This window comes from Mus pahari, chromosome X (genome assembly GCF_900095145.1).
Source record: "Mus pahari chromosome X, PAHARI_EIJ_v1.1, whole genome shotgun sequence".
Lineage (NCBI taxonomy): Eukaryota > Metazoa > Chordata > Mammalia > Rodentia > Muridae > Mus > Mus pahari.
The window spans coordinates 28,336,427-28,350,805 of record NC_034613.1 but is presented as its reverse complement, the minus strand read 5'-3'; the positions used below and the strand labels follow the sequence as shown (position 1 = coordinate 28,350,805).

At 42.7% G+C, this 14,379-nt stretch overlaps 1 protein-coding gene across 1 annotated transcript in view; it reads left to right on the top strand.

Moving 5' to 3' along the window:
- The window catches only part of Kiaa1210 (KIAA1210 ortholog), a 39,200-nt gene that overhangs the window by 10,691 nt on the left and 14,130 nt on the right, over positions 1–14,379 (top strand). The window contains exons 4-5 of the mRNA XM_029534213.1: positions 5,225–5,374; positions 14,057–14,236. Coding sequence (XP_029390073.1) covers positions 5,225–5,374; positions 14,057–14,236 — 330 coding nt within the window. The remainder of the gene's footprint in view (positions 1–5,224; positions 5,375–14,056; positions 14,237–14,379) is intronic.

Below are 14,379 nucleotides of genomic sequence, written 5' to 3'. Positions count from 1 at the left end.
CCAACAGCAGTATGGAAATGTAAGCCAAATAAACCCTTTCCTCCCCAACTTGCTTCTTGGTCATGATGTTTGTGCAGGAATAGAAACCCTGACTCAGACATTAGGGAAAAACCTATTCTCCTCTACTTTCGGCTGTTCAGTCCCAAATAGCAGCACCAGCTTTTGCATGCCTGGAGTTACACCCTTTGTTCCCTCATGGCCATGAAGTATCACAGAATGTTTGTTATATTTGGAGAGAAACAGCTTAGGTCCTGCTCTGGACTCTTTCCCTCCTCTTTTAAACCCAGCCACAGAGAAACTCGTGTAGCAGAGACATTCAGTTAAAAAACTAGAGTTAATTTGGGGGAACATTGCCGGGAATAGTTTAGGAGTTTTCTTTCTCATGATGAAGGGGATGGGGGGAGGAATAAAACAAATAAAACCCATAAAACCAAGTTTTCTTAAATGACCAGTGCGGGTCTATAGCCATACAATGGGCCTAATCCTTTAGGTCTTCCCTTGCAAAACATGGCCAGGGACATCAGAGGGCGCTGTATTAGTTATTTTTCTATTGCTGTGATAAAGAGCATGACAAAAAGTGGGGAGGAAAGAGTTTATTTCATCTTGTCCTTCCAAGTAAACAGTCCATCACTGAGGGAAATCAGGAGAGGAACTCTAGGCAGGAACTGAAGCAGAGGGCACGGAGGAACAATTGGTTACTGGCTTGCTTTTCATGGTATGCTCAGTAGGCTTTCTTACTCCACTTAGGCCACCTTGCCCAGGGTGGCACCACCCACAGTGGGCTGGGCTCTTCTCTATCAGCAATCAAGAAAATTTCCCACAGAGTTGTCTACAGGCAATCCGAGGAAGCGTTTTCTTAATTGAGGTTTCTCTTTCCAGATAACTCTAACTGGTACTTTGGGGGGTGGGAGGAAGGTCCTGCAATGGTGGCACACCTTTAATTCCAGCATCAAGGAGGCAGAGGCAGGTCTCTGTGAGCTTGAGGCCTGCTTAGTCTACAGCTTGAGTTCTAGGAGAGCCAGAGCTACACAGAGAAAACTTGCCTTGAAAAAATGAATTAAAGAAAAAAAAAAGCCAACCAAGATAGGTGGTAATAGGTCATCAATAAGCAGATTAACCTTTGAGTAGAAAACTCCTTTTAATTGCCAATATGACAGCACTAAATGAAAATTAATAACAAGGGTCCCAGATGCCAGGCAGGGTAACTGGCACTTCCCTGTTATATAAGCATTTAAGACACTGAGTCAGGAGGATCATAAATTCAAGACTTGCTTATTCTACATAGTGAATTCCAGGATACCCTGGGATATAGTTTGAAGCCCTGTTTCAAAATAGCACACATATCAATGCAAAGAACAAAATCAAACAATGGCTCTGGTATCCAATGTTTCATAGAGCCTGGTGGAAGTATAGAATTGCCCAGTGCATGGGTGGAGTCGTGTGCACATTAGTGCAGGAGTCACCAGAAGCCAGAGGTGTTGAATCCCCTTGGAACAGGAGTTAAAGACTGTTGTGAGCCACCTGATGTGGGTCCTCTGCAAGAGTAGTACATGTTCCTAATCAATGAGCCATCCCTCTAGGGCAAGGTTCTTAGTGGATCAAAAAAGATATTCATAGCATGTACAGATTGGGAGGGAAGAAACTCAGGTATCTAACTATGTCTGAAATACTAAGGTTGAACCAATTTTATTCACTTTGGGACATTCACCTGATGCCCTCTCTGATGTGCTGGGAACATGGTTGCTTAGATGAAGTTTTCTTTATTTGATTACAAACAGTTAAAATGTGATAGCATATTATTAGCACCTTCCTGTTGTTGAGTTCATCCTTTATAAAACCAACCCTGTAGAAAACACTTTTCTTATTGCACTCAGGTCCAACTCTCCCCCCTGAAGTTTTCTTTCTTTCTTTCTTTCTTTCTTTCTTTCTTTCTTTCTTTCTTTCTTTCTTTCTTTCTTTCTTTCTTTCTTTCTTTCTTTCTTTCTTTCTTTCTTTCTTTCTTTCTTTCTTTCTTTCTTTCTTTCGAGACAGGGTTTCTCTGTGTAGCCCTGTCTGTGTCCTGGAACTCACTCTGTAGATCAGGCTGGCCTCGAACTCAGAAATCTACCTGCCTCTGCCTCCCAAGTGCTGGAATTAAAGGCATGCACCACCACTGCCTGGCTCTGAAGTTCTTCTTAAGGAAGCAAATACATCATTGGCTCTGGTTGCTGCTTTTCAGCTTCCTGAACATAGCCTTCAGTATGGGACCTACCTCCTTTCCTGGCACTTATTCCTGGCAAGGAAACAAAAGTGCATAGTAATTAATAACACAAGCTATTGATTTGGCAAGAGCTTTCAAATACTTGCCTTACTTACTGGTAGAACTATGGCCAGTCACAACATCTCTCAAAAATCATTTTCTCCACTTAGATAATGGATATGAGACTTAGCAATCACTTTGTAAGAACTGTAGAGATTTATCACTGCCTGGTATAATATAATCCATTAGTGAAAGTTATTTGTCATTATTATTATTATTGTTGTTGTTGTTGTTGTTGTTGTTGTTGTTGTTATTCCCAGGCTTAGGGATGGTTGATTGAAGTAATAGTTGATTTAGGCTTAGTTCCTAAGTTCCCCATAGAGACTGGTAGCAACAAGGGAGCACTGGAGACCTTGGCCAGGAGTTTTCCAGGGGCAAAATCCTGGCAAATCTCCACTGTGTCCATTTTTCTTTGGCTAGTGTTTGGAGGCTATATGTAAAACCTTAGACAGAAACAAGCATTGTTAGCTTGAAAGAAAAAAGAACCATGCTTCATGAAGTATTTTAGGTCAAGTTCATAGAACTGGATGTAGCAAACTGTAGATACTTATTCAGTATTTGTTAAATATAAATCAAAGATTTCAATCCATATCAAGAGGACAATGGTCAGACAAATGTACCATGGTCATCAGTCTGAAATTAATCAACCCTCCATCCAAATGCACCACTTAAAAAACTCTTTTTATAAAGTTAAAGATATAACTATAGATTTTAAAGTTTATTTATCTGATGCTGGAGATTGAACTCATGCTCAGGAAGTACTGTACACCCAGTCTTAGGTCTCTAGATTTCATTAAAATTTCCAGAAAAATTAGCCTTAATAATATGAAGACAAGAGATGAACAAGGTCAAGATTCAGCCCAGACAATTCCTGGAGCAAAAGGAACAGAGGTTGTAGTGTGGGGGCCAACTCCAGATGATCTTCAAGATTCATCCCTGTAAACACTAGGCTCCAAAGACATGGGCAAACTTTAAAGAAAGAGCAGAATGAAGCATGACTTCTAGACAGAAGCTGGAAGGGATTAAAACTAAGACTGACTTTAATCAAATTAAAAAAAAATTGAAGTTTTGGACATTGGGGATTGGCAAAAGTGTGCAGAAACCCAGAGTCAAAACCAAAACTGCTTGCTGGCCTTTGGTTTAAATACATATTAGACATGAAGGGAGACAGGAAATTCCTTCCTGAGCTGATTTTTCAGTTGTTTTAATATATATTTTGGAAAGGCAAATTAGTTAATCTGCTTTGGTGTGTCATGCATGTGCTATACCTGCCCAAGAGCTCTGGATTCATGAATGAAACACACAGATGCCAGCTAATTTTGATATGCCTTGACTAGCTCAATGACTGGGAACTTCTAAATCTCCCTGAAACTAGCAAAATTCTCCTCTGGTATTCCTTAATACTTTCTAAATTTATATCTTATCTTTGTTGCCCTGTTACCTCTGGGCAGCCCTCACCCCCCACCAACAATGCTGGATAATTTCTTTCCTGCAGCTCTTCTTTTATTTTTTGGGTTTTTGAGACAGGGTCTCTCTGTGTAGCCCTGGCTGTCCTAGAACTCACTCTGTAGACCAGGCTAGCCTCGAACTCAGAAATCCTCCTGCCTCTGCCTCCCAAGTGCTGGGATTAAAGGTGTGAGCCACCACTGCCTGGCTTCCTGCAGCTCTTAAATCTAATCCCTTTGCCTCTGAGTCATGGCGATTCTCCTGTTTTGCCCCCTTTTCTCATCCCCTTGCCCCTGTATTCTAACAGTCCTGCCTTTGTGTCCCTGCCCAGCCATTGGCTATATGGCAATTTTTATTACCAATTGAAGCCAGCAGTGTGTGTGTGTGTGTCAGGGGGGGGGGACCCTTAGGTCTGGAAGCTGCTTTGGGAGCTAAATTAAGGCAAAACATTAGAACAAATTCCTAAACACCCCCGAATATATATGTATTCCACTCCCTGATGACTAAGCATTCAAATATATGAGCCAATGGAGCCTTTCGTGGAGCTGGCTTACAATTTCAGAGGTTGAGTCTATAATCATCACGGTGTAGGGCATGGCAGCATCAGGCAAAGTGCTGGAGGAGCTGAGATCCATAGGCAACAGAAGGAGATTTGAGTTCACACTGGGCATAGCTGAGCATTTAAGACCTCAAAGCCTGTCCCCTCGGTGACACACTTTCTCCAACAAAGTTACATCTACTCCAACAAGGTCATACCTCCTAATAGTGCCTCTCACCATGGGCTAAGCATTCAAACACATGAGACTATGGGGCTCAATCCTATTCAAATCACCACATTCCACTCCTTAGGCCCCACAGGCCTGTAGCCAAAGCATATATCCAACTTCAAAAGTCATGGGTGCCATTCTTATTCAAAATACTGCCCAGTGTAGTTTAAACATTAATCTACGGAGGCTTCATGAGCATTGTTTACATGTGTATACACACAATTGTGAGTGTGCACACTTTATGGCATGTTTGTAGAAGTCAGAGGACAAACTTACAACCTCAGATATTGATTCTATTGATTCTCACCTTTTAACCCCCTTTGTTTCAGATGGGGTCTCTTTCCTGTTTTTCTGTTGTATACATCAGGCTACCTGACCTGCAAATTTACAGGGATTCTCTTGTCTCTGACCCCCATTTGCCATTAAAGCAGTGGGGTTACCAATACTTCTGTAACTCATTGATTTTATACGAGTTTTAGGGATTTGAACTCAGATCCACATCTCTGTATGGTGGGCACTTTTACCTACTGAGCCATCTCCCAGTCCTTACTAGCATTTATCATACATAATTCTAGATTTCATTATGACATATTTTATATATGTCATTTTTTTTTCTTTTTGGCATCTTTCACCAGTTAAGGAACAAAAAGAATACCAGTACCTTAGGGGAAAACACCCATGTTTGAAACTCTTCCATTCTCCCTTTTAACAGATCAAATCTCTGCGCTCACGGAGGCTCAGCATCAGCCCACTTGTTATCCGATCCGAGAAAGTCTGCGAGGACTTGGAGAAGTTCTTTGCCAGTGACAGGACAACTACTATCTTCAGAAGGAGGTCTTCACAGTCATCAACACCAAGAAAGGTGAATATTAGTTCTACTCTCAGGGATAGATATACTTTCTTGTTCTAGGTTCTCTTGCCATATCTCAACTCCAGGGACAAACTAGAGTGGTACTTTGGAAAAGAAATGGCCATTCTTGGCTTTTGATTTGCATCATGGTTTAGATTTTCCATTCGGTTTTACAAACCAAATAATCACCAATTTAGATCATAAATAATAGAAGACATTGTTTCAGAAATATATAATAGTTTGTGGATATGTTCAGTTATCTTATGAAAAGTAAAATAGAGCTTCTTTTACTGAAGCCAAACCATGCTCATTTTAAAATAAAAAATTCATAGCTTAGGCAATGTGATATTATTTCATAAGTTTCTAGCATTAATAAAAGGCAGTTGGCACACTAGTGGGCATGCATACATATATGTTTTTTATGGCTAGATCTGCCAAATACTACCCATTAACAATTGGCAAAATAGTTGATTGTAATCATACCAACAGCTCTGTTGTCAAATTTGTGTTTACATTAATTGGTTGATGTGAACGTAGATGAATTTAGAATTTGGAGCCATTAGTAATGGGAACTAAGAGCAAACAGAAACATACTTTATAATGAAAATAACTAGCAAGTCAGAACAAAACTCTATTTTGATGCTAAATAATACTGTAGAGGTATCTGGGCGTGTAGCCAGTGACACTGCACTTGCCTGGCATTTGCAAGGCCTTGACTTAAAAAAAAAGAGAGAGAAAAGATTGTATGAAGAAAAGCAGCTTTTGGCTACATATGCCAAAAATTAGGTTAGACCAAAATAAAAGCACAGAATGACAGTAAGTGGATGGAAAATCATTAATTTATGGAATTGGGTTATGACTATTTTCTGCCAAACACCAGTAAATCCGATCGATTGGGATGGGAGGTCTGATGGGATGGGAGGTCTGATGGGATGGGAGGTCTGATGGAATGGAAGGGTTGGATTACATAACTTTTAATTTCTTTTAATTTTTTGCGGGCGAGTGTGGTGAACATGAAAGTAAGCATACAAACCATTTTAGAGTACAGTTCAGTGGAAGTCCACCCTCCCAGCACCACCATCTCCATTCCGCACTTGTTTCATTCTCCCAAATGGAAACCCAGTACCTGTTAAGCGGCGACTCCCTCGCCTAGCAACCTCTGATAACACTAATTGAATTCATTTGTCCTTATTTTCCTATTTGATGTATTTCATATAAATAGAAGGAGTGATCTGAGGTCTTTACAGATAGCTTTTTTTTTTTTTCACTTAGCACATTGGTTTTGAAGCTCAATCATGTTGCGGCATGTGTCAGGGCTTCATTCCTATTTGTGACTGCATGGCCGTCCTTTGTAGGGGTTACAATTTCCTTAGTCACTCATCTATTGGATAGTCATGTCTCAAAAGCAAAACACAGCACTTCAAATTTGACTGAGTTAAGTCAGGTTAATAGAGAGCAGTTATTGGGCTGTCAGGTAGAAGTTGAGTCTTTGGTATTACAGTGTAATTCCTAATTATTCCCAGATGTGAGTGTCTGTGCTCTTTTTGCCATGATCCCAGACCTATTAATTCACTATGGTGAATCCACTGGGCACACTGTTGGCAGCAAAGGCAGCAGCAGCTTCCCTGCATGGATGATTCTTTTTTTTTTTTAAAGATTTATTTATTACATGTAATGTACAGTGTAGCTGTCTTCAGACACTCCAGAAGAGGGCGTCAGATCTTGTTACGGATGGTTATGAGCCACCATGTGGTTGCTGGGATCTGAACTCCAGACCTTCGGGAGAGCAGTCGGGTGCTCTTACCTATTGAGCCATCTCATCAGCCCCAACGTGGATGATTCTTTAAGCAGAGAGATGGCTCAGCCTACCCACTATGGCCCTTTACTCTCATCTCCAAATGTTTCCCCACCACCCAGTTCCCATTGCCTTCTCAGCCTACCCACTATGGCCCCTTACTCTCATCTCCAAATGTTTCCCCATCACCCAGTTCCCATTGCGTTCTCACCAAAAAACAAGAAGGGAATTAAACGGAGTAGAAGAAAGCATCCAGACAGGTCAGAGTAAACAATGATTAAATTGCTCTCTCTTGTTTTGGAGCAATTTCCTTGCTCTTTCTTCTCTCAGCTGCTGCCCTCTACTGGCAAAAGAGGGGAATGCACGCCACCAATTACAGCCCCAAGTGCTTGCTTTCTCAGAATCCATTGGGACTGAGTTGAAAGGGTTTACTTAAGCAGTTGCCACCACAGTTTCTTCCTTCCACAAGTCCTTAGGTAGAGAGTGAGGTGCCTGGTGTGTTTCCACTGCAGTCGGCAGAGCACGTGGCTTTCTCCCAGATTACTTTCGCCCCTGCTGTCTTCAGCCTCTAATCTGGGACAGGGGCTCAGTTCTTCACATTCGGTAAGAAAGGCAGTGAGTATGAACAGGTATCTCTGTAGACAGTTGGGCTGAGCAGGGCTTAAGTCACCCCATACTTTAACCAGGGGACCCTCTGTCTACTGCTTCCCAGCACCCTGCCATTTCCAGATCCTTGGCTATCACAAGCCATAAGAGAACTGCACTAATAGAACTCTTTTTTCAGAACCCTGTTTAAGGCGAAAAATAATTGCATGTCGTCATGCACAGAGGACCAAATAAAATTTCACAGTCGTGAATGGTATGGAACAGGTGAAAGTCACAGCTGACTAAATAGCCCAATCTTAGTCTCGTTGAAGGATAATTGCTTCTATGTTAACATGTTCTAGGTTAGGTTGTCTGCAGGTCTTCCATCATGTTGGCTAGTGGAGTTCTTTAGATGGCTGCCAGGCTGCTTCATGTTGACTACAATTCTTATGTTATTCTGGGTGGTTTTCTTCATAATTAATTCATTCTTAACGAGTAGTCATGTGATAAATCAGAGGAGAGTATAATAACACCTTCCAATTATCACCCAGAAATTGTCAGTTTACAAATCACTGTGTTCCCTCTAGAAGACCTTAAAGATATAAAAGAAAAGATACTATTGTGCCCTTTATAGATGAAACAAGGGAGGTTAAGAGAACTGATCAGAGATAAATCTGGGACTTGAACCCGGAATCCTGTCCCAAATCCATAGCAGTTTTCATTGAACCATGTGACCTTTAGCAGTCCTATACATTTGAACAACTAGTGCCCAACAGTAGCAACAACATTGTTCATTAGCTAATACAATGGAGAAGCTGACAATTACCTCACCCCCAATATATTAAATATCAGCTATCACTTATGGGGGTTTTCTTGTGTGAGAGGCACTGTGCTAAGCACTTCTAGTGCATCAACTTATTTAATCTTTGCAATAACACATCAAAGTCTCTGCCAGTAATAAGGAGGTAGGGAACATGAGTCAGTAAATGGTATAGCCAGAACCTCAAGTTAAGTGCTATCTAAGTCCAAATTCCATGTGTTTGCATGTGTGTGTGTGTGTGTGTGCACATGATAAGGATGAAACCCAGAGCCTCATGTTCATAGAGCACACGTGTTACCATTGGTCCTCATCTTCAGCCTCCATAGCGCGTATTCCTGTTTTCTATTTGAGTTAAAGAATTGAAGCAGTTGAGTTAGGAGGGAGGATGCAGACTACATAGAACCTCCACCTCCTAGGATGTTGAAGATCCAAAAGTGCTGGCCTCAACAGCTTTTATGGACCAAGGAACTGAGTGAAGCAGGAGCTGAGGGGACAACATCAGGATTGGGGATGTACAATTTTTGATACACCCAAAGAGGGGAAACCTCAGTCAATAGCAAATCTTCCACCTTGTACCAGCATCTCTTAGCAGAAACCCCTCTTACTGAGAACAAGAGCTGCTGCTTCCTCTGGAGACATTACCAAGGCAATGTGCTTTATATTGTTGGCTCACATAGACCCAGGCTCCTATCTTCAGTGTCAGACCCTCCTGGACAGCTGCAGAATATATTTTCTCCAAAGTGCCAACTTTCCCCCAAAATATTGGATGAAACCTGGGCTTAATAGTCTGTAGGTTTTCCATTTTTTAAGGGTTGGCCCTCACCAAGTAACCCAGGCTGACCACGCACTCTAAATCTCCTGCTTCAGCCTCTCAATTGCTAGGCTCATAGACTGTGTCACTGAGCATGGCTACTACTCTTAACACAAGGCAGGACTTTCTTCTGCCCTGAGAAGCCAACCAAATTTCTCTCTGTTTAATCCCAAAATTGTGAGGAGAAAGACCAGTGACCTAAATCACCATGGGCAAATTAATTAATGTAAGCAAGATTTGTGTGTGTGCGTGCATGCATGTGTGTGTGTGTGTGTGTGTGTGTGTGTGTGTGTGTGTATGGGGACATGTGTGAGCTGCCTCCCTCTAAAGTGGGGTTCAAGAGGTCAGCATTGGATATGAGGAAGACAAGAGCTTTGATAGCTCAATGGTGTGTGTGGGGTTCCAAATTGGGGATTTGGTGAGCAAAATAGTTTGGGTTACAGGAGCAGAAGAGAAACATAACAAGTGGGTCTTAATGACCTCCTTACACAAAGACAAGGTTGCAAGGTGGTCCTAGCAAGGTAGTAATAACAACAGGTAGTTATAAAAACCCTTTAAAAGAAATGTAGGGTTGCAAGATGCTTTTGAAACAAAGACATGATTGGCATCCCTGGAACAGACAGTACAGAACAATTTGCAGTTAAGGTTACAGATGGGACACAGCCCAGTTTTTGAAAAACAGAGATTTAATCATAAACACGAGTGAACCTAGTTTGTCTTTACTATAAGATTTTTTTTAAGCCTAAGTTGGAGGCAAGATGGTTCTTCATATCCCTTTACCAGTATCTTCTTATCAACTACAAAGAAAGAGAGGGAAGCTTAACACATGGGGAAAAGGATGCAGTCATTAAAAGGATGCCCTAATGGTGCATTATTGACTGAGCTGCTTCCAGCTGGGTCTAAATACCTCTCAAGAGGGAAAAATAGAACTGAAATGTGTTTTAATATTCAAAAGAGCCTCCATTAATCTAGTTAATAGCAAAAGAGTGTCTGGTTCAGTTCTCTTACCAAGCAGTACTGAGGGCCCCCTTACCTTGCTTTGTCTGACGCCCTAACCAGCTTTCTTACCCTGGAAGGATGTCTATATTCAATCCCCTCTTACACACAGGAGAAAGGAAACCATGTTTATCCACCTTAACACTCTGCTTATGAGTACAGACAGTGTGAGTTGGTCTGAGGACAGACAGAGGAGCTAGGAAAAGAGAATTAGAGAAAGGAGGAGACATGCCCTTTCCTCACCTTTCTTTCAGAATCCTGCTAGAAGGGGGGTGTTAATTTGCTCTTCTTGTATAACTTATGCTCTCTTATGATCGACTTCCTTGGTAACTATTCTAGGGAGGTACTAAACAATATAGCTGAAGGAAGAGATGGGGCCTAAGAAGGAACCAGAAGGAACCCGTAGATTCCTAGATCTTGTTCTAAGCAGACTGATGGGATTATTTATGAAATCCATGTGCTTTGATTTGAAGATATGCTAGATCCACTGTCAGTTCTTGTTCTCTACCTTGGCCCTAAAATACCCACTTGGAGAGTTTGTCAAGTCATTATAAGGCCCTTTTCCTGATATTCTTCATCCTCTAGGTCTCTTTTGTTTTGGGTGCTGGGAATTGAACTCAGGGCCTTTCACATGCTAAACACATGCTCTACCATTGAGCTATACCCCCAGCTACTGTCCACTCTTGATATGTCCCTCAAATGTACCTTTCAACACCCTCTTCTGGATGATTTTAATATTGGTGTGTGTGAGTTCCTAAACCTTGTGTTAAGAAATACTGTTCAGAGCTCCAGAGTATAAATAGCTTTTTTTTTTTAGCCCACTGGTAGATTTGGTGAATTTAAGGAAATATGTCAATCCAAATATACTCCATTTCCACACAAAATACCTGTGGTGGCTAGTTTGAATCATATGTCTGAGTGCAAGGCCCCATAATTATGTGATCTTTCTTTGTCTTTTTAGTTCAGGTTGAAGGATAGATGTAGGTCAGTAATCAGATCAATGAAAGTTGAACTAACAAAAGAAGACTAGTGGCTGGGCCTAAGTTTAATACCTCCTTGGCTTGGACTGTGATTGGGAATGAAGGAACTCCCTCTTGTACATACTGAATCTGGAAATCAATAGGGTTTTGCTTAGCCTGATCTTTCTGTTATACTCTAGAATGAGTGTCACTGGAGCAAATAATGCTTTTACGTAGTTTTCATACTGCAAGGTTTGGGAGATCAACTGAGTGAAAATTGCTTGTGGGGTTGTGGGTGTAGGGGAAGAGGTAGGAAGGAGAGAGCCTGCGTCCGGCCAGAGTTCCTGTGCTCTGGGCAGGTGGACACAGGAGGACTGCTGGATGCTTTCCACGCAGCCCTGGGTGGGCATCTGGCTGTGTGAAGCCAGTGATCCCACACGGTGGGGGTGGGGGTGGACAAAGGGCAGCCCCCTGTACCACGCTGGCATCCCACACTGGATATGGTAGAGGAGCTGAGAACAGAATAGGGGCCCTGGGGCGACACTCTCCCGGAGATATGGGAAGAGGGCAGAGGGAGAGAGGTTCCCACACAGGCTAGAGTCTTTAGTCTGGTCTGTGGCTGGAGCACAGGAAGGCCTTCTGACAGGAGGTTAGAAGCGGCTCGTTAGAGGAAAGTCTATCCTATCGTCCAAGCATGGAGGACCTTGATGAACAGAGACAGTCTATGGTTTTAGAGCTTTATTATAGAAAGGCAGGGGGAAAGAGAGAAGGAGAGAGAGAGAGAGAGAGAGAGAGAGAGAGAGAGAGAGAGGCAGGCCATGGCCATGTGGAGAGAGGGAGGAAAAAGAGAGAAAAGAAAGGCTAGAGAGTAAGAAAGCTTAAAGAGAGGTAAAAGCTTCAAGAGTAAGAGAGAGAAAGAGGGAGAGAGCGAGGTGGGGCCCAGTAGCCCCTCTTATAGTGGGGCTTTGCTATCTTGTTGTTGCTAGGTAACTGGGAGGAGTCTATCCTGAAGGCCAGAAGCTTGGGACATTGTCTATGTGACTGAAAGCCACATGCCTCTCCTGTGGGAGCTGTGGGGATGGTAACTTTGACAGGAGCCAGGGGCCCAGGAGACATGAGGGAACACCTTCTGTCCCATGTAGGTGGAAATTACCACCCACGGGGTTCAAGACCTCAGCTGGACTGGAGAACAGGCTTTCTGTGCATAGCCCATTGCCCCACAATTGATCTGTGTGGTTTACCATTTAGGCACCCCACATTGCCTTTCCTACAAAGCAACTTGCATGGTATCCTTTTAGGATTTCTACACCTAGATCTTCTTCCTTTCATTGGAAATAGTGAAGTCTTAGACAGAAGGACTAAAATGACACAGGGAACAGACACAGCTAATAAATTATATTGGGAAGGGTGTTTACAAGTTAATGGATGACAATTTCATAAAGAAGTTAAGAAAAGCCAGGCAGTGGTGGTGCACACACCTTTTAGTCCCAGCATTTGGGAGGCAGAGGCAGGCAGATCTCTGAGTTTGTGGCCAGCCTGGTCTACAGAGTGAGTTCCAGGACTGCTAAGGCTTTGCAGAGAAACCCTGTCTCAAAAGAACAAAACAAAGAAAAGAAAAAAAAAGTTAGGAAAATCCTGGGACCATGGTTAGTGCTGTGTGGTTGAGTCCACAAAATAGATTCTGTATATTCTTTTCATCTTGATTAGAGGTGAAACCAGAAAGGTGATCTAGGTTTATCATTGGTACTGCTCAGCCCCAGACACTGAAATCGAGGCTGATGTTTAGAGGCAAGATAAGCAGCTGAGGTTATCCCTGCATTTGCACACAGTGTTCATAGGGAATGTGGGGGCATGTGAACTCCACCTTTGGCCAATGGGTCCCTGGCACTGTGCAACACTACTTATAAGGGTAAAGATAAAGGGAACGTGACACCATTTGCTTCTGATATCCAGGAGTGAGATGACACATCACCTGCTACTCAATGTGACTTTTGTGCAGGTATTTAGGAGTGAGCAAGCTCTGGTATGTCTCTTGGAGGTGTAGAAAATGTTATGTCCACAATCACCCTTGGGACTCTTTTAACGTTCCTACCAAGGAATGGAACCAGGTGTCCCAATTCAAAATAGTTTGGGGAGATGGAGCCCACTAGAATGAAGACAAGGTTACAGCCTTTGTGTATGTTTCATTCGAGGTCTGGGAAGTCAGTTCCTAGAGTCTTCCCATCAGCCTTGCACTATGAACAGTAAATAATGTTAGTGTGCTTTCTATGACAATGCAGCTTGCAGAGAGGCCTTCTTCCAAGGGAGTTTTCTCCCTCCCTAACTCTCCAGCACAGCAGTCCCAGGGCCCCATGAGTTTTACCCATCCGGGAATGCACCTCTCTTTTTAGCAGATGTCTTCCTGTCACTTAGAAGAGACACAGGACAAGAGAAACACAAGCATTCCACCTTGTAAATGCCACTATGTGCTTGTGCTCTAATTGTGAGGACAGCAGAGTACCCTGTTGCTTTCTGAGAGAGGGAGCACCCCCAACTCCTTCCTAGTTCTCATTTTCATTGACAAAGGAACCAAAGTGTGGCATTTAAACTGAATGAGGGAAGAAAGTGGGCAGTCATGCACGAGAGGCTTCTTTAGGCATTCCCTTAGCAAGGAAGAGGCATTTCCTGCTTCGAGAGCAGGGGCAGCACCTGTATGGATTTGACTCACTTATTTTCTCCCACTCTCCAGAGCTTCTCTGAACTGTCCTCGGATCCTGAGCTATCACAGTCTTCTGAAAGCAGCACTCAGCAACCCTCGGGTTTCAGCACCCCAGCCACCTCACAAGGCTGCTTGGATTCTTCAGCTGCTAAATACAAGATAGCTTTAAGCCCCCGGAAGCAGAAGAAAAGGAAGTCAACCTCCACACCTGTAAGTCTTTCAAGAGATCCTGCATTTAACTCTGGGAGAAAAGGTCTAGCCTATGCCCACCGCTGCTGGGAAACTGTATGAGTATAGATGTGTTCATTGTGCCATGGCATTGTTATCTACAAAGTTCACTCTTCAGAACCATT